We start from the raw sequence: 25,070 nt of genomic DNA, 5'->3' as shown, positions 1-25,070 counted from the left end.
TGCCACAGGAGTCGGAGGAAAATACAGGAGAAAAATTCTTGTTCTTTCCAAGTTGGGACTTTAAAAAAAGAAAAAGAAAATAATTAACTTCGCTTTTGTATTTCATAGGTGGAGGAAAGCTGCGAGTCAGGAACACAACAGTTTTATTGGCTGGGAGGACTTTGCTGGTTGTTGTTGTTTTTTTTCTCCCCCGGGATAGGAAAGTGGAAATGACAGTGAGTTGAAGTATTTACGAATTTTCTGTGTGGCTACTTTCCGTGTTGGCCATCTTGGGGACCCCCCCAACGGCTCGATTTGCTAGTCGCGTGGGCTGCTGGCTCGGGACAAACGGGAGGGGCCAAGTCCCCTCGCCACACCTGGCGGCCAGGTAGAAAAGACAGTTGAAAGGAAGTGGGTGGTCATTTGAACGGCTTTCGCCTCAGGGATTGACTCGTGAAGTGGTGTCAAGTTGGGGTTTTTGTTTTCACCTGTGCAATTTCTCTGTGGGATGACAACAGGGCGACATGTCGACTGCTGAGGTCCACCGTGCACCGAGCTGGATGGTGGTAAAGATTGTTGACTGCGAACGTTCAGTAAGGTTCATGTGCGACGATTTCTTATGCAACTACTTGACTGTGATTTGTGTGAACACATCGATCAAAGGGACATCTGCCGCTGAGACATCGTGGACAGGAAATATTCAGAAATAAAAGGCAGTTTGAAAGTATTTTTGAGATCGACGCAGTTTTGGCGAGGTTAGGTTGAACCACTCTAACTCCACGTTAGTAAATCGACAGCCGCAGATGAGAAACTTCTAGTTCTGTAGCTTTTCTTGGATCACGTGATTAAATGCAGGTGACTGGCCACAAGAGCAGTTTGTTTATCTTCTGCTTTAAAGTGTGAACGAAAAAGAAAGAAAGAGAAAGCATCGAAGGAAGGGACGGAACTCTTGTCAGCATGAGTGTGTCGTCAGACGAGGACAGGGGGCGATCCTCCTTGCCAGAGAACAACGGCTCGACAATTTCAGGGGGAGGCGGGTCGCAAAACTCGCTCTTCATCCGGGCGTCCGACCGGTACCCGCGCACCCCGAAGTGCGCCCGCTGTCGGAACCACGGGGTGGTGTCGGCGCTCAAGGGCCACAAGCGATATTGCAGGTGGCGGGACTGTGTGTGCGCCAAGTGCACGCTGATAGCCGAGCGCCAGAGGGTCATGGCCGCGCAAGTGGCCCTTCGGCGCCAGCAGGCCCAAGAGGAGAACGAGGCTCGGGAACTGGGCCTTCTGTACGGGCCCAGCGGGCTCCTGCAGGTCAACCCGGAGTGCATCGACCTGTACCCCGAAGTCCGCGCCTACATGAAAGCGGCCGGGGCCGGCGTCGCGGACCCTAATGGTGCCCCGAGTGCGTGCGGCGGTAATTCCGGTTCTGCACCTAGCGGCAGCGGAGGAGCAGGATTGGTCAACGGTCACCATTCTATCGGGCCTCCCCCGCTCATTCCTGGAACTCTGAACGGCGGCGGCAACAGCAACACCATCATCAACAACAATAACAACACCCCCATCAACAACAATTGCAGCAGCCCTGTGACGTCACCAGCTGCAGATGACACGTCCCGGAGGATGCGTCTGAACGGAACCGTAAGTAACAGCATTTTTATCTCTGTCACTGGTGTTTGCTTGGGGGATTTTATTCATGCCTATCTCTTCTTCTATTTCATTCCTTGCTTACTTGAATTACTTCGCACACTGCTTTTCAAAACCTGTCGTATGGCGTAAAAAAAAAAAAACAAGTTTTAAAGTGCTCGGCAAGTCGACGGCAGCGACCTTTGAACAAAATTTGACCGAAACATCAATTACTTTGAACAAAACCTGACCTTAGCACCCTCTCCTTATTAATAATCTGCTTTGCGCAAACTTCTCAAGATTTGTTCCCTGACGTGCTGATGACTTGATGCTTGTTTTACAGAACATACTAGGTAGTTAGGCAAGTGTCTAATGCGAACGAGGAAATAAACAAGAGGCAATCAGTCAAAGATGCAAGGAAGCAAATCAGTCGATCGAGCGCGCGAGTGGACAAACCAAATAACAACATCACAGTGAATTTGTGTAGAATGGAACGGTCTCAAGGTAAGGGATGGAGACCACCAACGACCCACTGATCTACACACACAAAGAACAACTCCGTGTACCCGCACCCTGGCAAAGGTTGGAGGTTGATTGGCGAGAAAGACGAGCTTGAATGATGTACATTGTACAGTATCTTATTCTGAGGGTCCGTACGTCACGGGAGTACATTTGCCCTCGTCTACCTTTCCACACGTAGTGTAGCGGCAAAACGACAGCTAAGTAAGCGATCTACCCAGAATGAACCTGGATGAAATATCTACCGGACAAGCTCGTCCTTGAGGGATCAAGCAGAAGAGATGAAGCAGGTCAAGCGAGAGAGATAAAGCAGACGAGATCAAAGAAGAGAGACCAACCCAGCCAGAGAGAGGTCGACCCGTTGTATGAGACTCAGTGACTATCGCCGTTAGTTAAGAATGTGTGTCCACCCGTTTCCGAGTGGATCTCAAACATTCATTGGCGATGCACTTTGCAGGGTATTGGAGGGTTGGATGTACACTCGCGCTGTGTAGTGGATAGGACCATCACATACAGGTGCAACAGTCGGTCTGAGGTGAGATAATATTGTCTCGCCCCACCTGTAGCCGCTGCACGCCGATGGATGTTCGTGTAGCTGTTGTGGAGGAAACGCTCTAAACTTTTGGATTAGAAAAGTCCTCTGATGAGCAAAATGCACCAACAGAATTGAACAAGTACCCGGTACCCAGAACCCAGAATACATCCTGTAATAATTCTCTCTTAGGGTGCTGATGCAGCAGATCTGAGCGACAAACTGAAAGAACCGCTCAGTCCATCAAAGACTGAAAAATTCCTGATACCCATGACCGCACAAACATTTGAATGCAAAAAGAGGAACTTCATGTTCCTCAAGCTTGTTACTTTTAGATATGTTTTCAATTTATCTTATTTCTAATTCCAATTTCATTATTTTATTCCTCCTTCATGATCTCGGTTAGAAAGTCCTTTAATCCGTGTTTCTTTCATAAGTGCTCTTAAACCGGTCGCTGAAGAAGAAAGTGGGAGGTCTGGGAAGTTGATATGGAATAGTGCTATATTCAGAATGATGGGGAAGCGGGTGCGTATCCTTCACGTGCAGGGTGCGCACACAAGATGGTTGACAATTCATTTCTCACAGCGTGAAACAAAGATGAAAGACGAACAGCGCGCGCGCACACATACTGCGTTGCTGTGTCACTTTGTTTGTGTTTGGGGGAAACAGAAGGTCACATGGCTGTTGAGGCCACCATAACACCATCAACACACACACGACGGGAAAAGTTGCGAGTGAAAGCACTTCCTTGGTGTGCAGCCAAGCGTGACAATGCTGGTTTACAATAATAAACACCGAGTTACATCTCCCTTTCCTTACACTGGACCTGCTGTAGAGCGGCGATGGCCTCCGGGTGTCCTGACATTTATTAATATGAATAAATATATAGGGATCGAAAACTAATACAAAGCTAAACAGCAAGCTCACAGCAAAGAATGAGTAAAACTCAGTCTTACACAGATGTAGGTAATGTATGACATCTTACAGGTCATGCAAGCTGATGATCGTTTGTGATAAAAACGACGAGAGTAATGGGTTTCTTAGCTATTCAGCCTGTTGTAATACAAATGACTGTATACTGGGTTTCTTGATCCCCCCTGCGATGTCCCACATTTTTATTACTGGCTGTGGCTTTCTAGGCAGTCCTGATCATTGCTGGCTTGTGAACATTTTTGTTCGTGGCAGGAGGTGGGTTTCTAGAGTGGCTTTCACTAATTCTTTCACGAAAAGTCCTGAGATCATTAGCTGGCTTGTGAACATTTTTGTGTTAGTGGCAGGAGGTGGGTTTAACTAATGCTTTCATGAAAAAAGAACCTGAGATCATTAGCTGGCTTGTAAGTCACCCTGCACTAACCCTCTCGATATCTTACCCCGTTTTTGTTTTTTTGTTTTTTCTATCTCTGACTCTTCTTCTCTCTCGTTTCTCGCTTTCTCTCTTCTCTCTCTCACTCAATCACACAAGACCTCCCTACACACACAGATTCCTAAATTTCCTCTTAAAAAAGTAACATATAAATTATTTTAAGAACAAGGAAGCGACTTAACGGAACTCTTTACTGAGTAGACTGTGATTGTTACAATTATACTTGATATATATATATAGATACATATTATTATTATTGTTCCTATTCACCCTTAGTGAAGCATATTGCAGACATAAATATTATTTGATAGTGTATATGTGAAAATGGATATTGAGGATAATGAATTGGGGGTTGTAGAAACACCTTTCAGAGACTGACAGAACCTGTCACAGGTTTAGAGATATGCAGGTAAAGGTAAAATACATTTTAAAAACATTTATTTGACTAGTGTACACGTTGACCGCGAAGCTAGGGTATGTAGATACCTTATCATAACAGTAAACAGAAAGGAGGGTCTGAAAACGGTGTAAACATTATTATTAAAGCTACACACCGTTTTTTCAGATAAAATGTTATCTGATATCTTTGTATTTTTTAATTCACGAGAATAAATATTTCAGGAAAGAATTTTCAAAAAGGGCAAAGGAAACGTTTATTAAAGTTTCATTCATGCTATGATAACTTTCGAAAAAAAATTCAAGCCCACCCCCTCAAAAAAAAAAAATAAATAAATAAATATTTTTTTTAAAAAATGAAGAGCTAGCAGATGACACAAGTCGAACATCTGTATCCACTGTAACCACCACAAACACTGCAACAATTGTAGAAACTCTCATAATCCCTGAACAACAACCAGGTCCAGGTAACCCCGACTACAACAGTCTCCATCATCTACGATGTAATTCACAAGGTCAGGGGTCATGATAATGAATGCACGTGACATGTGATTGACAAGCCATTACGTGACAACACCAATAATTCGAGAATCTTTCAGTTTAAATGCAGACAGGCAAGCACCCAGATAAACAATCAGACTAGGGATTATAGGCTGACGACTGTTTGAGGGGAGAACAATCACTAATTTTCTACGCTGTACCCTTGTGACAAGATCCTGGGATACTCAGGATTTAATTATATTTAATTTTCTGCTAATTTTTCTGAGAACTAGTACCATGGCTCCTGGTGAAAAAACAAAATGTTCAGTGGTTTTTCTTTTTAATTATTTGAATTTTTATGATAACAAGACTGAAGTTTTGCTAAGCCACGGATGTTGGAAGAAAATAAATGTTTAAAAGGTGAGAATAAATTTAGAAAGGTTAAACCCTGCACCCTAATTAACACCGCCCTTTTGACCTTTCATTACAATGTTCGAAACCTCTTCACAGCTGCAGGCTGGCGAAGCGATTCATCAGATTGCTTTTTTTCCGACATTAAGATTGAAATCAGACTATTAATAGCTAAAACCACGGATTTCAAACCGACGATTATAAACAGAATACAAAATGTCGATGTCTGTCAATTACAATAAATAATTGTTGGTGTTTTTCACTTTCCCTCCCTCCCTCCTCTGTCCCACAGAAGGTGGTGTGTGATGTCAATACTTGTGGGAACAACTAGCAACAAGTCACACTACTGGTTGGTTAGTTTGCTTTGTTCGCTCTCATTTTTTTTTTAAAAAAATTCTGCGGTTTGAACGAGATTGGATGGATCGGTTAATGAGCACTGCAGGGGGAAATTGACGCTTTGTCACATGGTTGTCACGTGATCTGGCGGGTTGCGCGAGAAGTGATGAAGGCAGCACGCGCGGAGATGTGATGTCGACTCTCGTCACTTCAGGCAGGATTTTTTTTTATTTTTTTTTTTTTTTTTTTTTAACGGCTATTAATTAGCGGAGATGGCCGCCACCGACTTTTACCTGCCAGGCCACTCGTGGCGACAACAGTGGGGAATGTTACTTGACATTTTCACTTCATCGACTGATTTTATCTGTTTATTTTATTTTAAAATTTTATTATTTTTTGTACATATTTTCATTTTTATTTTATTTTTGTTACTGGTGTGTTTTTATTGCTTCAACTGCTACTCCTCTATTTCCTGATTTTTCTGATAATGTTCATATCCTGCTTTTCTCCCAGTTTATGTTCAAGTTCTTGTTATTGTTCAAGGATTTTGTTTTTGTTTATTTATTTATTTTATTTATTTTTTTTGGGGGGGGGGGGGTTTGTTATTGTTATTTTTGATTGTGTCCTCGTTCTCCTTCTTCTCCTTCGTCATTTTTTGCATATTTCTTTAATGTTAATGTTCATGCCTTTGTTTGTGCTCATTTTTTTTTCTTGAATTTGTTCTACTTCTCCTCCTACTTTGTCATTTCCTGTTTTTAAATCTTAATCTTCATGCCCTTGTTTTGTTTCTGTTCATGATCAAGTCCTTGTTCATGTTCATATTTACGCACAGTTTTTTTCCTCGCTCTTGCTCACCTCTTCATAGTTATTCTCTTCCCTTTTTCTCCTCTTTCAAGTCTTTTCAACATGCCGAAAGGAAGTCGCAAAGGGAAGGACAGCAATGCAGGGTGTACCATATTCCTGCGAACGAATTATCAAGCTGACTTCAACTCCAAAATGCGATGACATTAGCATCGCCAAAATGTTGTTAAATCGCCTTTAATGTGCTCACCGAGCGGAACGAGATCGAGATTATTGTGGGCTGCCATGGAACAGTGGGCGGTGACAAGGAGATGTGTGTGTGTGTTTGTGTATGTGTGCTTGCTTCTTAGCATAAGTACAGATTTGCCTGTATTACCAAGGATCGTCAAATGTACAACTAAGCTCTATCCTTTCTCTTGGTCTTTGTGTGACTCGCGTGGACACGCGCGCTGACGCATTCACAGTTGCTACTATTTAATGTTTTCTCTACACTAGCTCTCCAGACACCAGTCGGCTTTCATGAAACATTAAGTCTCCTTCCCCTTTAGGTCCTACTTAGTCACTGAGGAGCAGTTTTATATACCTAGGTAAGCAAGGATGTTGTTTGGACTTTAACACGCACAAAGGTATTTTAATGTTACAAACAGAAAAACAAATCAAATCCATTACATTTAGCTACAAACTGCTATTAACTCTCTACTGATACTGATTATAAGGCTAAATCTCACCTCTCGTTTAAGTTTGCAATGTTTTTTATTAATTTTGTGTCATCTCGCCAAGCGGGACTCGTTGTCATTCACAAAATAAATGTAAAGAAGTTTTTGTCGTGTGACTGGGAGACTGCACTTCGCTCTTATTGTAGTTAAACAACTTGTCAGCCCTGGAGTAGTCCCCACGGATTCTTCAAAACTTTGCCTTTTTCTTTTTATTTTCCTTTCGTTATTCAGCCGTAAGACCAGGGGAACATTTGTAGCCATGATACAAAAAATGACACATACAGACCAGAAATATGTCACAGAATAATAATTATGACAGTATGTGTAGATATATATATCACAATCTAAAGCTGCAATTGTAAAAATCTGTCAAATCAACACATTCACATCATATTAAAAACAAATGAGTATCCAGTTACCAAAGGAAAATATATTTGAACAAATTTGATGAAATTAATAAGTTTACTGTTTTCTTTCATATTCATGAGCTGATAAAATTTAAATGTATTCGGGTGGCGATTACAAAATACCTGGAAGAAGCGTTTCACGCGAAAAAGTTAATAAAGGGTGAGCACACATACAAACATAATTGCATTCATCCTCTATCTTATTTACATTACATAATGGATATGCTCTTAATTTTCTAGGTAATTCCTTATTTTAATTGCTGAACAGTTTATTGCAGCTTAACCTAAATTATAGTAAGTGGATTCTTAACACGCAGAGGATAAATCTATCCATAAGTAATGATAAACATTGGGAAAAACGCCTGGTTCACCCTCACCATACATGTTGGTGTTCTAGTTCTTACATTCAGCATCATTTTCATTGATGTGTGTGAGTGCGCTAGTGTGTCTGTGCGCGTGTGTATGTATGTGCATGTGTGTGTATGTGTGTTTCAAGTTGCGCCCCAGACGACTGTTTTTCGCAGAGTTCTCGTTTGTGCACGCGCATGCTCCTGTGCATGACATTGATAGTCCCTGCAACACATCTAGCGATGTATCGATAAACTTACCTGCTGCCGATACCTTTTCTGACAGATTGAACAGCAGATACACAAAACCGACAGAGACGGTACATCAGAGAGGAGTTGTAAAGTTTTAAATTAACAGCCCCTTACCTGGGTTGAAAAAAATGGAATTATATTTCTTCACGACATGTAAACATGTAAATATTCCAGGTTTTTTTTTTTTAAATCCGAACAAGCAGAGTTTAGTATTTCGTCAATGCCAACGGTGGGCTTGTGTAAATTTTGAGACAGATCTTGCATGAAGATTTCCCCACAGTCCACTCATCGTGGCAGCATATTAACAAGTTGTATGCTGATCAGCCACCACCTCCTGAAACAACAAACATAAAAAAAATAAGTGAGAGAGAGAGAAAAGATAATCGGACAGACCCTACTTGACAGGAAATCATTGAGAGAGAGAGAGAGTTTGTCTTACTTTTTGTCTCATTCGCAGAAGTGTAATTTAAAAGGCCTGGTTCAGTTCTTAGCAGGATACCAATGGAGTGAATATTTTTTACACTTTGCCAACTCCCTCTGTTACCTGCAAACGTCTGTTTCCATTATAAACTTTCACATAATGTCCACGTTTACCTTAGACAATTTTCAGGCTAATATTCACCTGCTACATTAGATGAATAACATTATTCACAGAAGCGATACTTAAATATAACTGCTGCATATATTTAATATGTACAATCATTCGAGCAATACTATTTATGAACATTAACTTGTAATTGTTTTAACTCATTAGACGAATAGTTTAATACATTACAAAAGATATTGACTCTTCAAGTAGAGGTTTCGGTTGTTTTTGTTGTCAAACTGATATCATGATCTAGATGAAGTTGACAGCGCGTGACTGAAGTGAACGTTGTGCACCAGTGAGTCACGGTTGTCTCAGAACACCTGCGGGGAGGAGCGCCTCATGTTTCAGCCCCTACCTGAGTGTACTGGTAGGACCCTGAGTGTACAGGTAGGACCCTGAGTGTACAGGTAGGACCACTCCCAGAACCTTCTTTGACAGGTGGCTCATAATCGAAGCGCGTCCATGTGGTGATGGAAAGTTCCGATCTTCTACCTTGTGCCTCGCCCTCAACATTCTTTAACATTTTGTAAAGAGCTACTCATTTGGATGGTTTTTGTATTTGTTCTTCTTTCAATCTATTTCTTTTTCTTTGGTTTGTTCTTCTTTTTTGTACTTTTTTATGTTATTATTTGAGGTCGGAGTTTATACTCTTTAATAATTTCCCTTCATTGCAGATGTTATTAAAAAAAAGCTTTTATTGTTGCTGCTTAAGATAATATTTTAAGACATCTGATGAAGTGCCTTTAAGCTGACAAGGATGCTTCATGCAAGCTGCCCCCGTCCAGTCCTACCGTCGTCAGAGCTCACTCACCCAACGATGACGAAGTCGCCCCCGGCGAGTGTCTGACGACAAACAGCGGCGTGTGTCTGGGGGGCCTGTTCGCGACTCCCCATCCCCCAGTCCATACCGAGCTGGACACTCAAATATTTCTGACAGCTTCTAGTGCCTATGGCGCCAGTCACAGTTTGCCGTGGATTCCGTGTTAGCTTTGCCTCCAAAGAATTGACACAAGAGTGAGCCCTGTGTACAATACATTGTTTGTAGCCCTCGCCTCGTCCCTCGGTCATTCTGTCTACCCTCCGCCACACACCTAGCCTTCCTGCCTTCCTTTTTGCCTTCTTTCTGCCTTGTGGTTTTTTTTTTGTTTTTTTTGTTTAATTTTTTGTTGTTGTTGGGCTTTTTTTGTTTTTTATTGTTGTTGTTGTTGTTGTTTTATTTTTGTTTTTTTGGTTTGGTTTTTTGTTGTTGTTTTTTTTTGTTTTTTATTTTTTTGTGTTTTGTTTTGTTTGTTTTTTTTACTCATTTGGTCCTGATTTATTTATGTATTCATTTATTTCTTCCTTCTATCCTTTCTTTATTTCCTCGTCTTTTTTTTTTTCTGTCTTTTCTTTCTATTTTCTATTCTTGCATCTTGTACCTTTCTTCTTTTCTTTCTAATTTCTTTCTTCCACTCTTTCGCTTTCATTATCGTTCTCTGAGTGAGAGAGAGAGGAGAGAGAGATTGTGTGAGTGAATGAGTGAGTGAGTGAGTTCACTCATACGTGTGCATGTGTCTGTAATTTCCGGTACATGCGAACCCTCAGTCTCATATTCGTGCTAACCCTGGTTTGTGAACTGTGGATCGTGCTCTCTCTCCTGACAGTGAGACTGCGAGAAAACTGACGCCGAAGCCAACAATATGATGTATTTTCTGCCAACTCTCCTCCTCCTCCTCCCTCTCCCTCCTTCCTCACTAGTTGGGAGGACAACCTGTCAACACTAAGCCGTCAGTCACGGGCCACCGATGCAAGCGTTCGAACCTTACTATCGACTCCCACAGTCGTGAAACCTTGAGACACAAGTGGCAGCTTGCACAGCTCTTCAATGGCACCATAAAAGCACAAGCCCTCCAAACCCCTTCTGGTACTGTTTCCAGCTTCAGCAATATCCCATTCCCCACAAAAAAAGAAGCCCCTCTTTCAGAGTCAGCGCGCAGAAGCTAAATGATCCCGAACCGGAAGTGGGCCTGATCACGTGGCTGTAGGAGAGGAAAGATTTATTGCCAGGCGATTGCAGGCGGCGATTGTTGGATAATTTTTAGCGCCTCGTTCCGGCAGTGGATTCTGGTTCCGGCGGAAGGCACGGCTCTGGTCGTGAATCGCAGGCTGGTCGCAGCTCTTAGGAGGAGAGGACTCAAGTTATGTCGAACTGTAGCGAGGGTTTGTAAAGCGTTTAATTGCTTCTCCGGACAAATGCTGGCTGGGATCACTTCAAACCAACTTGCAATGCCCTTCAATGTAGGTCAGGAACCGGTTTGGGGGCTGTTAACTGTTGGCTGGATGAATGTAAAGTGGATTGTAAGGGCTTTTCTTGCGCATTAAAGCCGAGTGTAGTAGTTAACAATTTGTAGAGGACTGTTAATTGTTCGGATTTGAGCAGTTTGTCCAAAGAACTCTAACTCCGCGAAAGGTTTTTTAATGACACGGATAGAGAGTTTCGGTTCCTGGCGGTATTACTTTTAATGTATCTCCAATATTCGTAGTAAAACTGCTTTTGTAATCAAGATTTGCTTATCTTTAGAAGAGTTTTTCGAGACTTTAAAAAGTTTGTCACAACTCAACGATTTCTAGCCGTTTCTTGTTTAATGAATACTCATTACTTTTTCAGCTTATTACGAACTGAATAACTGACGTTTAAAAATGGTGGACAGGGACAATTAATCTCAATTTCCAGTCGTTTAATAGATTTGTGTATTTCTTTTCTTGTTAATAATTCATTTAATAACCGAGACGTCAGGAGAACATCTCAATTACATGACTTTCTTGATTGGAGACGCTGTAATTTTTTTTTTTTTTTTTGTTTTTATATGCCGCGTGCAATAAGTTAATTGAAATATAACAATAATATTTGAAGCGACATCTTGGATTCCATCTACTTAAACGTGATCACTGAATCCAGACTACAGCCCTCGTCAAATTGAAAAAGCTTGACCGTCCTCTGACCTCGAAACAAAGACAACACTTTATGTCTCCTAGTCTTGCTGGCTGCAAATAAAAGGCGCACACTGTTTCGTATTGCGTCAATCGCAGCTAGAAGTTTTGTTTTAATTGCAAAGATAAAGCGATCTTTTAGGAGTCCTTTTAAGTCGGGCCGCCAGGCTGAGAATTATAGGTGCTGGGTGCGGACGTCACGGTCGAGCGAGCACGAAGGTCGGGCAGGAACGTGAGCTGGCGACGGTAGCAACCTAACTGTCGGAGGATTTTTTTGTTCTGTCCGTGAAGACAAGTTCCTTTGTCTCCCTCGATGAAACACTTAGGCAACGATAGAACTGGTACTGATCAAACCAGGCCTCCCCCTCCCCAGTTTTAATGACGGTGACCCCACATGCCCTCGAACAGTGCATGTGTGTGTGTGTACGCGTGTTTTAGCCTCCGATCAAGTATGATTTGAAACAATCATCTTTCTAAAAATCTGTCATTGTCTTCTACCTTTTCATAATCCAGAGAAGAATCAAGTATTCCTGAATCCCTTTTTCCTGACATCCATACAACATCACAATAATTCTGTTGTTTTTTTTTTTTTTTTTTTTTTTTTTTGGTTTGTTTGTTTGTTTGTTTGTTTGTTGTTTTCTGTGGGCGGGTAAACTCTGGTACTATTTCCATTCACAGTTTGACTCCATTGTTCCATTTGGTCCATTCCATAAACTTGTATTTAAAGATGAGAACTTCTTACGTGTGAAAGAAAGTCTTCTTGTCAAAACCAACAGAAGCCCCAGGTTTTCTTATTTTGTTTTGCGAGGCTTTCGTTGTGACCCTGTGTTTGTGTGTGTGTGTGTGTTTTGAGAAGCCATGGGGTCGTTTTTCTTCAATGTGTTATTTACTTCCTCAAGTACAGGGAAAATATGACGAACGCTGAGAAGTCTTCGTTTTTCCTTTTACTTCGTCTCTTTCCGCTCGCAAACTGTTGTTTGTCTGTTTTTGAAAGTTCGTCTGTCGCTTCTATGGTTATATTTACTGTTTATGTTAATGATAGTGTGTACATGATCATCTATGCAAACAAAAGAACAGGCAACAAACAATGTTCTACTGGACAAGAAAATAAACGCAGATAAAAACAAAATGTCGGAAAAAACGGACCCAGAGCTAACACTGACAATGGAGTATGTTTGTAACGTACAGAGAAACTGTTCTAAAAGCATTGACTTTTAAATTGAATAATGTTAATTCAGTTTAATTCACTCCTTTTCTTTATTTATATATGTTTCACTGTTTGGCCCTATGCCTTTTCTGTCTTTGATACGCATTTATTCCTTGTCTTTGTTTGTCTTACTTTCATTTATTTGTTTGATGTTTTGTTTCTTTTTGTTTTTTAAATTTTTATTTGTTCGTTTTTTATCTTTTTAATTTTTTTCTTAGTCTCTCTCTCTCCTTTCGTTTTGATTTCGCTCCTTTTTGGATCCTTCGGGTTTTTTTCTTTTTTGTGTCGTTATATTTATTTCTTGTTTGTTTTACTTGTTACTTTGTTTGTCTCTTGTGTCATTTATTGTATTTTTTTGTTGTTCTTTTTTGTTTTCTTTGTTTGTCTTTGACGTTTTTTGGGGGAGGAGACTTTTATTTATTTGTTGTGTTCTTTTCTTTTTGTCGTTTTTTCTTGCCTTCCTTTTCTTTTCTTTTGTTGATATCAGATGCTTCATTTATTTCCCACTTTGTTTTCCTTCTTCTCTTCCTACTCTAACGAACCCAATCACTCAGATCAACGAAAACGAAACTACCGTAAAAGCTTTTTTATGATTAAATTTCCACATTGCTTTTCTACATTTCTCTTCAAGTTTCCGTTTGTTTCCACGACCGACACCTTAAACTAACCGTTTGCCAGGTTGTCTCGACAAAGCAAGTCGAGCTCCTCCTTCACCTGCCACCCGGGGTCGTTTGCTGTAAAACTGAAACAAGATTTGCTTTGGCCAGAAATCGAACTTTGTGAACGATTAGCCATGGGTCGTGCGATCGAAGATGGAAATGTGTCTGAAACAATAATATAATCACGTGGGTGAGACGTGAGTGGGAAATATCGGCGGCCGCTTTAATCTCTTGTTTGCGGTTTATCGCAATGGGTGTTGGCGAGTGCGCGCGTGCCTGCTGCGTGCATGTGTCAGGGGATTGGGTGGAACAGGTGAGGGAGGCCAAGAATGATTGATGTCTAACGGAGGAGACGGAGAGAAATGAACTATAATGGGAAAGAAGGAAGAGATAGAATAAAAATGATAACAGAACAGGAGAAAAAAATGATATTCGTAACCTTTCATAAATTATGTGGACAAACGGTTGACCGAGTTTTGGAAATGGTTTGACCTGACTGTAAATAACTGTAGTCAAATGTTCCTCTGTTTTTGTCTGTTGCGAAAGGCGTTGACTTTGTTCTGTAGTTTTTATTTTGAAAAGGAGAGATCGAATGAGATTGTACGTGAGAAGAGCCTTCGTGCACATTTGTGAGATAGTTTTGCTTTAAAGAATGTAGAATGAGTTTGGCCTGAAGGAAATTTATGGGAAAAATAAAAAAAAAACTTGTAAAATAAGTAATGCCCTCGCTTAGTAAGAAATAAATATATAACTTCTTTTCTGTCTCGCGAAGACCTACATAACACTTGTTCTGACCTGAAGTGATAGTTTTTGTTGTATACTTAGTAAATTTATTACAACTGTAATAAGCTATAATGTGAAACTATAATGTGCAATATTATCAATAAATAAATTAACAAAAACAATAACGATTTTGCAGCTTAAAATTAACTTCATCCTGATGCGTCTCAGGCCAATTTCATTCCACCATTTTCAAAATACTGTCATTTAATTTGACTTTTTAAAACACTTTTATTTTTGCGAGTTATACTTTAAAACGCACACACTGATTTATCTCTATAATTCTGCGGATAGGTTTATAGTGAACCTACTCCAAGATCTGTATAGCAAGGGCCTAGAAACTAAAGCCTTCTAACGTTTTAAAAAAAATGTGATACAGATATCGGAGAGGAACCATTGGCTAATTTGTGCCTGAAACCAGAGCGACAAACACATAGACAAACCCACAGACAAAGAGACAGTCTTTGACAACGAAGCTCGTGCAAAGAATCTGGGCTTTGAAATCATGTGTTTTCCAGTATTTTTCAATGTTCAGTGGTTGTGATATTTATTTATTTATTTATTTATTTATTTATTTATTTATTTATTTATTTATTTACGTTAATATCACAGAGTTGACATCGGTTACTGCCTTTAGAAAGGAGAGAAAGGCAAGGAGGGACTCGCTGGACCCAGAAGAAGGTCTAGAGCTAATCCTAGGGTAATCTCTCTGCTTCCTGATAGCCGCTCCTAGAAAGCGCCTCGTTTGAAGTCAGCGACTTGCTAGCAATTAAAGAAACATGTGACAGTGACATCACACTGACCGCCATTTCACCATAAACATCACATGAGTTACATCACACACTATAACCATTGAAGACGAGCTCTTACACAGAGGACAAAAGGCTAATTGCAGATTCTTTACAAAAAAGTTTGTCAAGTAAATCCACCCGTAAAGCAGTGGGAGTCCCCTTTTACGGATGGTTGATGAAATGGTTAAAATGAGAAAGACATATACCCTCAGGCCCGGAGAAATAATAGGCTTGAAAGTACGTAGAAGAAGACATGTTCGTGAGAATACATAGCTTTGTACCCGCCCTCACCCCACCCCACCTCAGTCTATAGCCATCGAGAATACCCCAGGATCGGTTATGAAGAAATTTGTGTCCCTCTGTGTGTTTTAAACATCAGTAATGGGTAAACTGGGGAGTTTTACCAGTTAGGCAAAACAGAAAAAAACTTCAGGAAAAAATACGAAAATAAGAGACTGACTCAACACACACACACTTCGCTACACCCGGGGTCCCAAGTCCTCCCTCTAATCTGAGCTTTGACATGCCGCCATCTACCTACCGGAACCCTGACGAAATAACAGTAACTGAAGGCATATTGCACATTTACGTTATTTATATTCAGTTGCAGTTTAATGGGCAGGAGAAGCATGCATCGTTGCACTTGATGCATTTGCCCACGATAACCTGTGCAACTCTTCCAGTGAATGTCGACAAAAGGCATTCATGTCTGTCCATACCCCGTGCGGAATGTTGCAGCCTCTTGTTTGCCAGAATTTATGGGCGATATTGTGAAAAGCTTCATGAACGACCACACGGATAGACTACGAGTCGCTGGACAATAGGCAATGTGAAGAACAGAAAAGAGAAAAAAACATTTATTTAGGTTTTATCTTCACAACGTATCGCATTATGTTCTCCACGATTGTCCAACTTTGCTCATGGTGGCACAGCCGAGTATTTTTTTTTGTTGAGAAAACCCTAAAATTAATGACAAGCCACCTACATGGCCTCTTCTCTTCGTAACTTACCTGTATGCCACATGATTTACACCTGTTTTTGCAGCAACAATATGTCTGACTATTATCCGTAAGTCACAGCTAAGCTTTAACCCCTTCCATTTATTTTTCTTCTTCCCGGTACGATATCTGAGAAGTTCGAGGGTTCGGGGACCCGCAGTGCAGCGATGAAACACTCGTTGCCATCATCTAAGGGATCCACAATCCACAATCTCGTCTCTGGACATGCTTCATTCTGAATGTTGCACCTGCTCACAGGTCAAAAATTTCTCTAGAAATGTTTCATTTTTTTTCTCCCCTTTTTCGTCTTGTGTCATCGCATAGAGAAATTTCTCCGCCAGTCGGCAGCACTTTACTTTCAATCACCCAACCAACCATTCGATGATCACAGCTACGGTTCACTTAAGGAAAAGGGATTACTGTCTGTTTGAAGTGTTTAGAACTTTTTTTTTTCGAGACAGTTCGTAAACATTTTATATGAATATGTTCGTTCCACATTAAACACCTGGATGTTTGCTCAGTCTATCACCTGGTCAGGAGCTCCAGGCTGTTTTCAAAACATTCGTGTGCTGTGGACTGCATCATACCGACATTGTCACCTGACCATCGCTTCTTTAGAAGAGAAACTGTTTGATAACCTCACATCACAGATGATTAAAGTGGGGTGAGAGATAGGTTAATAGGTAAGTTTAACACCAGCCAAATAAGTAAATTGTTCCACGGAAGGAGTAGACACAGGGGCCCGGCGGACGGCGTCTTTGAAGAACATCAAAGTGATCGTCCTCCGTGAATGTACATTAAGTGTGCGCCGTGCTCTTACAAGTGACAACCTGTGTATTGCACTTGATGGTGTGTGTACCTTGGTGTCTACAGTTTTAGTGAAGATTCGACAACAACCAACCAAAGCTCTGAAGTCTTCTTCGAACTTCCAGAGAACACTTGGAAGTTATCTGCAAGTGTAGCGGAGTAAAAGGTATTGTTGGAGGACAGGTTGTGCCAGACAATCGTGCATGCAGGCGCTTTTATTTTCCTTTTTATCGAGATCTGCTTTCCTGTTTGTTTGTTTGTTTGTTTGTTTGTTTGTTTGTTTGTTTGTTTGTTTGTTTATTGGTTGGTTGGTTAATTGGTTGGTTGGTTGGGTTGGGTTTGGGTTGGTTGGTTAATTGGTTGGTTGGTTTGGTTTGGGTTGGTTGTTTGGTTTGGTTTGGTTTGGTTGGTTTGGTTGTTTGGTTGGTTGGTGGTTGGTTGGTTGGTTTGGGTTGGCTGGTTGGTTGGTTGGTTGGTTGGTTGGTTGGTTGGTTGGTTGGTTGGTTGGTTGGTTTGGTGGCTTGTTTTGGGTTGGTTGTTGTTGGTTGGTGGTTTGGTTGGTTTGGTTGTTGGTTGGTTGGTTGGTTGGTTGGTTAATTGGTTGGTTGGTTGGTTTGGTCTGGTTTGGGTTGGTTGGTTTTTATTATTTTTCGTTGATGCTGAAAGACGAAGGGAAAAAAGCATAACATTAACAAAGAAGATTTATTTGGCTTAAAAGTTCAAGAAAGCCACACAAAAATCCTTGTAGGGTACCTATTACCTAACTATACCTAAGTGACACAGAAAAATTGTAACATGGTGTAATATGAAGGTAAAAGGGTTTAAACTGCAAGTTACTAGCGCAAGAAGTAGAACCAAATTCAGACTAAAATGTGGTAAGGGGGCTTACACCACGTGTAACACTCGCAGGGAAAGTGTAACAGACTGTAACAAAATGGAGATACATCTCGCAGATGCAGACAGTAGCTGAGGTAGCAGGGTTCACGAAGCCTCCTAATGACAGGAGAAGTGCAACAAAGTCAGGAAAGTGTTGATGGCAGGACGGGGGCAAGACAGGAGGAGGAGAGAGGGGTCACACGGATGTGAGGTGAAGCATCCTGCCGGCGGAGTGCGCATGACAAAGTGCTAATGTTATATTTGAAAGCGTAATTAAACTTGTCTATTCCTCGCCGCCAGGATATAATGGAAGAGATAAAGGAGAACTTTCGAGCATGTTCACTGCAACGTTTCACTAGGCCTGGCTTGATTCGGGACATTTTGTTTGAGCTAATGGGCCATTATCCCACGACCAGGTCCACGAAGCGTGCACAGTAACCAGGGGGAGGACAAGTCGTGGAATCTGATTATGCCCAGGGGCGATGCGGGACAGGACCCGTAGTGGAGAAAGCCTCCCTATGGGACTTCTGCTATTACTACTGTGTCAGTCTGCGGGCCGTCGAGTTCAAACCTATTGACGACGATCTGAGCTTGGTCAAAAATGGTCCTGCGAGGAAAAAAAAAAAAAAAAAAAATGCCAGCGGAGGGTTGATAACGACTGCTAGGAGTGACGAAATTGGTGAGGAAAAAGAAACAGTGAATGATCAAGAGACAAGCATTTTTAAAAGTGACAAATGGTGGAATCAAAGGACGAGCTTTTCCAATAACGACACAGGATACAGAGACAGGCTTTCCCATTAATGATATAGGATACAATCAAGAGACAAGATTACTCAAAATTATCCTAAAAGGACAAAGGCTACAATCAAGAAGCCAATACTGAGAACAGAAACCAGTAAAGACACAGGATTTAACGAAGAAACAAGCTGAAAAGACAAGGTGTAATCAAGAGACACACCTTCTACCAGACTAAGAGGATTTCATTTGTTAAAGACCTGCTTGACAAAGACTTTTTTTATCACCACCTTCCTTTTAAAGGCTCCCCCCCAACCCCACATATCTCCTCAGCTTACTTTTTATTCTTCACCATGAAACTCGGATCAAGAACAGGCTTGTTTTCTGCTTGGTTTTATTGGTTCAGTGCCTGTTTCCTGGTTTGGTTTGTTGGTTGGCTGAAACAAAGCAACGAGCGAACATTCGTCTAAATTCTGCAACTAATTATACCACTGTTCTGTTTATTTACTGGTCTACGTTTCATTAAACAGAGAAGCATTATTGAGAAAAAAATTTAAATTATTCCTGGCGGTTAAGCGTTTACAAAAATTTGCGGTATCAAGCTCTTGTTTCTTCTTCTTCATCCCTTTATTCTGTCCGTCCATCATTTTCTCTCTTTTTTAAAAAATTGATATTTCCCTGAAATGTCAGACCCCGGAAAGGGAAGGGGTTAGTCGGAACAAACGTGGTGTTCCAGCAGCGAAGCGCCCTCTACCCCATCCTCCTGGTCCATTGGCCACGTTTGATTGTGTTTCTGCGGTCGCTTCGCATCGACTGCAGCGCCACGTCGGCAAACATCGCGCAGTTGGTCACAGAATCCACGCGCCGGGGGTGGCTGGGTCGGGGGATGCGGACAGAGAGGATCGTGGGGGGGGGCCGGGGGGGCAGGGGGGGGCTAGCACTGCTTATCTTCGAACAGGATCGCTCCAATCTTTGGAGGAATTACAGGTCCGATAACTCGCAGGCGTGCTTGCGGTGGCGCGGGGCGAGCTGGGAGTTTGCGCGCGAGCTGTTGACTCAATTGATTTGGTGGGGACCGCGCCAGACACGCGACACAGACTCAGTTTTTAGCGCGAGCGGGCGCCCGCACGCGCTGCTGGAAATTATGTTATACATTGACATTGTCAGCGATACGGAGGAAGCGAACAGGCCCAACACTCCTCCCGCCATCCCTATTCCCTCCCTTTATGGCTGGGAAAGATGGCCAGCGGAGGAAGCTGGCGCAACCCCATCCACAGACAGGACAAACGCGAAGAAAAACGATATCTTTGCGATATCATCAGAGAAAAGGAGAGATTGTGTGTGTGTGAGTGTGAGAGAGTTGCGGTCAGAGAAGGGGGCAAGGTGGTGAAAGAGTTAGGAACGCGAGAAGAAGAGTGAGGGAGGGAGGAAGGAGAAGGAATAAGCAGGGGATTTGAAATGGGGAGGGAGAAGTGGAGAGGGGGAGGGTTGAGAAGACGCAATCAAACATTAAACGCAGAAATAGACAAATACAGAAAATGTCAGCGCAAGATAGCCCAACCTTAATGGAATCACGAACGGAGGGCGATACAAGGTATTTAACACGACCGCCATATTTGAGGAGCGTTGTGCGTGATATGAGGCTTGCAGGAAATGACGCACGTGGCAAGGGAGCTGAGCCAGGAAGATCTGCACAAACACACACATTCACACATCACACACACACACACACACACTGACACACACACACACACACTCTCACACACACACTGGCTAATCGGCTTTGTGGTCCATGTCCCGACACCACCACCGGTCAACATATCGTGTTAGCCTCATTCTCCGTCGTTTGTTATCGTCACGTGTACTTACAGTGAACCCTGTGTCGCTTGACCATATCGACTTTGTGCTTAATTGTATTGCTTTCATCTTGGGTTACTTCAATGGTCATATTTCAGCGTTAATTATTTGAGTAGTCCAAACTAACAAGTCAAACAATTTTTGGAAGGTTAACGACTATCATACTTTAATTATAATTGTACAAGCATCTACGCTTCAACCTTTAAACTGACCTGATAAAACTAACTAAAAACTTCCTAAAATTGAAAATTATTTTGTGAAATCGCGTAAAGGCAGATCTTTAAAAATATTTTATTCTCAAGTAAACCATTTTAAAGGCAGGAAAAGATTATGTTTTTGAAGAGATCTTAAATAAATCGTAGTTGAAGAGCGGAAAGAATGTTCGTGGCAGATATTATAAAGACATTCAAAGCAGGTTTCAACTTCCTACAAATGGTTTTAAAGGGAGACAGACAGATGTTGAAAGCTGTTGTACAACTAACTACTCTTGTGAAACTGTTCGTGTAGTTCTAATGGCTTAAAATCTGTTGCTGGTGAGTGAGCAGGACAGTACTCACATTCATGTCTTTCTTTTCCACACAACAACTGTAGCTGGTTTTTTTCTGTCTTCACCACAAACATCCGAAACTCACGTCTTTTCTTTTCTTTTTTTTTGTGAAGTAGGACAATTCTGTAGCACATCTCTACCTTTTTTTAAGATTTCCACAGCAGGACCATACTGTAGCTGACCTCTGCCTTTTTTTCTGTTCCTACAGCAGCGAAGCGACCACGACTAGAGCGCGACGACGATGACGGCGACGACTCCGGAGGTAGCGTATGCTCGTCCCCACCTCACCATCACATCCACCACCAGAACCAGCCCCACAGCATCGCACGCTCGGCCTACAGCAGCAGCGGTCTGGCAAGTCTCCATTCTAGCATCCCCCACGGTGGTGACAACGATCGGGCCAGCCAGGACAGCGAGTACAGCGAGAAGCACGGCCTCGCCGCAAGCTTCGCTAGGCAGGAGTCTCGGCGGTCCACACCTTCACCCTGCGGCAGCTCCGGCAGAGCATCCGAGTCGCCCAAGACGTCTCCCCCGCCGCCTCCAGGCCATCCCGGCATTCCCAGCATGCAGCGAATTCTGCGGGGGTCGAATGGGGACGTCTCTCAACCATGAGGACACTTTGCAAAGACTGAGAAGTGAAGGAGGAGGAGGGACCAGCCCGCTATCGAGGTCAGGGATCCCGATCGCGCATGACCGACGACCTCCGATTGACTTGCTGTGCAGCTTGTTCCCCTACAAACGCAGCATGCTGCAGCAGATCCTAGACTCCTGCAACAACGACATTACCCAGGCTCTTGAGCAGGTGCTCAGCCTCTACGGCGATCAGAGAGGTGCACCTCTCTTGGCCGCCGGGGTAGGAGCTCTGGCGCTTTCGGGGGAATTGCAGGACTAGGAGGCAGCCTGGTCGCAGGTGGAGGAGGAGGAGCAGTCGTCACTGGAAGTGCTGCCAGCGCAGCCAGCGGAGGACCTTGTGCTGGAGGACTCCCCGGAAGTCATCCACCCGTTCCCTCGTCGCTAACTTCCCCGGCTAGTCTCTTCGGCCAGACCTACCTGACCGCTCCTCTGGGGTCGGCAAGCCACGCAATCAAGTCTGCCTTCTCCCCCATCACAGTCCCTCCCACGGCTCACCTCAATTCAATCCGCTACACGTACGGCGCAGCAGCGGCGGCTGCAGCGGCTGCATCCGGCCGCAGCATGGCCCTCATGCCTTTCCACACCTGCTGCCGGGCTTGACCACCCTCGGGACCGGCTACCCCGGGTACGGGAGTCTGCCTAACGCTGCCGCAGCCAACAAGGCATTCCACTACGCCGCTATGTGTTCGTGTTGCACGGGGAAACCCTTCGGGCATCACGTGACACCACGTGACAAGACCACGGGCTGTATCGGGGAGTGAGCTTGGCGCCAGTGCCCAGAGACACGACCTAGCGACGTACGGTCTTTGAGTTCGGAAGCCGGACGATCGAAGCCAAGGAGATTGCCGAAAGCTATGGCTTTTAAAGTCCTGAAAAGTTTAGAGACAAATAAACTATTCTGCTTTCATTTGTTTACTTTCCTTGTGGACTATGTCGAACAGTGTGCGATGTCTTTAAATGTCAGTTTTTGATCTTTTAGTCATGACTTCGACCCCAGGTAGCATAGCCTACACAAAGACTCAACTAAATATATTTCGTTTGTGAGACATTTTTTGCAAAATTGAAGAAATGAGTTCCGCTTTTTATTGTTTCTGCTCACGGACATTTCAATGAACGGTTGTTTAGTCGATTTCTGTGGAAGTTGAGAACTATGACCTGCCCCTGTAATGCTTTCTGTGCAACTTGAGACATTGCTTTTGTAACTCTTTCTGTGGAAGTTGAGAACGATGACACTCGTGAAATGCGAAAGAGGAGGACACAGAAGGACGGGAATGTAGGAAGTGAAAGTTGTGAACTCGAGAGACTGAAAATCGGAGAAGAAAAAAAACGACTTTGCACTTATGAGAAAAAGACTCAGAGAGAGAGCAGTTGCTGCTGATGATGGTGAAGATGATGACGACGACGACGACTTCAAGATGTCAATTGAATGACTAAATATCGAATCATTACTGTTTCGTAATCATTTCTATTTTTTAACTCATACAGACATTGTGGGGGTTGTTTTGTTTTGTTTTTTTCTTGTCCTGTGAACACAGCATTTCATGGAGATGCTACGTTCATACCAGTCGAGGACGAGAATCACGCATGCGCAAAACGATCCCCGCAGTCACATGACACTATTTGTGGCCCACACACGGAAGGAATTTCTTCCGGCAAAAAGTTTAAACTTTCCTCTTCATGATATTTGTGCTTGTGATTTGGTCTTGGAGACTTTTATTTTCCCTCCATGTTGCTTTTCTTGCTTTGTTTCTTTTTGGTGGGATGGTTGATGACTTCGCACTTAATGACTGCTGAAAGCTGATCAACCGTGAAATAGCGAATTGGAAATGTGAAAAGGTAAACAGAAGTACAGACACAGAAACAGCAGGTATTTCTTTGTCGGGTTAAGAAACTTCGCTTCTGTTCGATGCACATGATGGCCACCATTCACTCCCACCGCCATAACCCGCCATAAAAATAAAAGGGAGAATAAATAAAGGCGTGGGGATAGTTGGGTGGAGGTAGTGCGTGTGGTGGGTGGGGGTGATGCCGGACATTACGACCAATTATACTGAAATGGCCTTTCTCAAGAAAATACCCTTTTAAGTTGCTTTCAAGTTAAAATGAACCTTGCACACGTACTTCAATCACACATCATCTCGATGAGAGAGTTGCACTTACTAAAAATCTCCTTGCCCACGCATGCGCGCTACCACACACACATATTCTGTGTCGTCATCGATTTCTGTGCACATTGTCTCTTTATCATCTGTGACTCCTGCTGTAAATTACCAGATAAGGGTTCTCGTACTCCTCCGTCCTCCCACAAAACCGTTAACGAGGGCGGAGTGACAGGAGTTCAATGGCGCGAACAACAACCCAAATAAAACAAAACACCGACAGATGTTTGAGGTTGTGTTTACCTGGTTCCATCGATTGTTTACACCCGCACCTTACTGAGCTTTTGTCCTGAAGGTCTGGAACTATTCCTCCACCCTCTCACATTTCCTAGGGAATCAGCTTTGTAGCGCGTGTGAGGAATGTTATCAGGGTTAATATTGGCGATGACAACAATAATACAACATGTCGGGTATAAATTAGACAAGAGAATAGTTTGTCCATCATCCATAAATGAGTAGAGAGAAGGTTTGTCTTGGATCTTATTTTTCTCGAAGTTCTAGATGTTGTAATCGTAAAGAAGAAATGGTTGAAGCTTTGGTGGCAACATATTTGAGCCATATGCCTTTAGTTGTTTTGTCTGTCTTTTGTCTGCCATTCCATCTCGCAGAACAACATCAGAATGGTTATTAGGACGAAAGAGAGAGAGAGAAAAAAAAAAACAAACTGTGTGTGGTGTGGGTCAAAATTAGTATTGGTTATGAAATAGTCAAGGGTTATTATTAACTATGTTCTAGTTTTGCTAACAATGTCGCTAATATTATGAAGTTTTTAAAATTTATCACTCGCTACCCCAACTCCACCCCTAGAGAGAAAAAAAAACCTGTCGCTAGCTTTAAATATAAGAATATCTGATCAGGCAAACCTTCACGAGCTTCTGATGAGTCTCACACCCCTTCTCCTCGTATGTACCCGCTTAAACATTGATAATCATTATAATCCTGACTCGAGAACATTCTCTTCATTAATTTTTACTGTTACTGATTGTACTGTTAATCACAGTGATGGCCATCAGCAGATTTTCATTGTTTCTCGCCAACAGAAATTCTCCTTGTGCATTGTTGCTGTTACTGTGTGTGTATTTGTATCACTAACATAACTTATGCAGTAGGAGCGATTGTTATTTATGGTTGACAGACATCTTGTATATGTACATACACTTTATATATATATATACACACATTTATTGACTGACGAAAGAATTTTATTGTTCTTGAGAAAATGGTATTTCGCTGTGCTGCTGGTTTCTCATTGTCTATTATTTCTCAATCTTCAAAAGCATTCCTTCATCGCACATTCTTTAATTTT

The 25,070-nt window shown here is 42.4% G+C and overlaps 1 protein-coding gene across 1 annotated transcript; it reads left to right on the top strand.

The window, feature by feature from the left end:
* Positions 1–531: 531 nt before the first annotated feature.
* Positions 532–21,292, top strand: LOC112573882 (doublesex- and mab-3-related transcription factor A2-like). Its single transcript, XM_025254543.1, has 2 exons — positions 532–1,611; positions 21,181–21,292. The coding sequence occupies exons 1-2, from the start codon at positions 937–939 to the stop codon at positions 21,199–21,201; spliced, it is 696 nt and encodes a 231-aa protein (XP_025110328.1). The 5' UTR covers positions 532–936; the 3' UTR covers positions 21,202–21,292.
* Positions 21,293–25,070: the final 3,778 nt, after the last annotated feature.

The sequence above is a fragment of the Pomacea canaliculata genome, linkage group LG10, assembly GCF_003073045.1.
Source record: "Pomacea canaliculata isolate SZHN2017 linkage group LG10, ASM307304v1, whole genome shotgun sequence".
Taxonomy (NCBI): Eukaryota; Metazoa; Mollusca; class Gastropoda; order Architaenioglossa; family Ampullariidae; genus Pomacea; species Pomacea canaliculata.
This window is presented reverse-complemented; position numbering and strand designations above follow the sequence as displayed.

Excerpts from the sequence above, each read along its gene's own strand:
- LOC112573882 (XM_025254543.1), top strand. The coding sequence starts at position 937 with ATGAGTGTGTCGTCAGACGAGGACAGGGGGCGATCCTCCTTGCCAGAG. Across the intron at positions 1,612-21,180 it reads GGATGCGTCTGAACGGAACC|CAGCGAAGCGACCACGACTA; the intron begins GTAAGTAACAGC and ends CTGTTCCTACAG.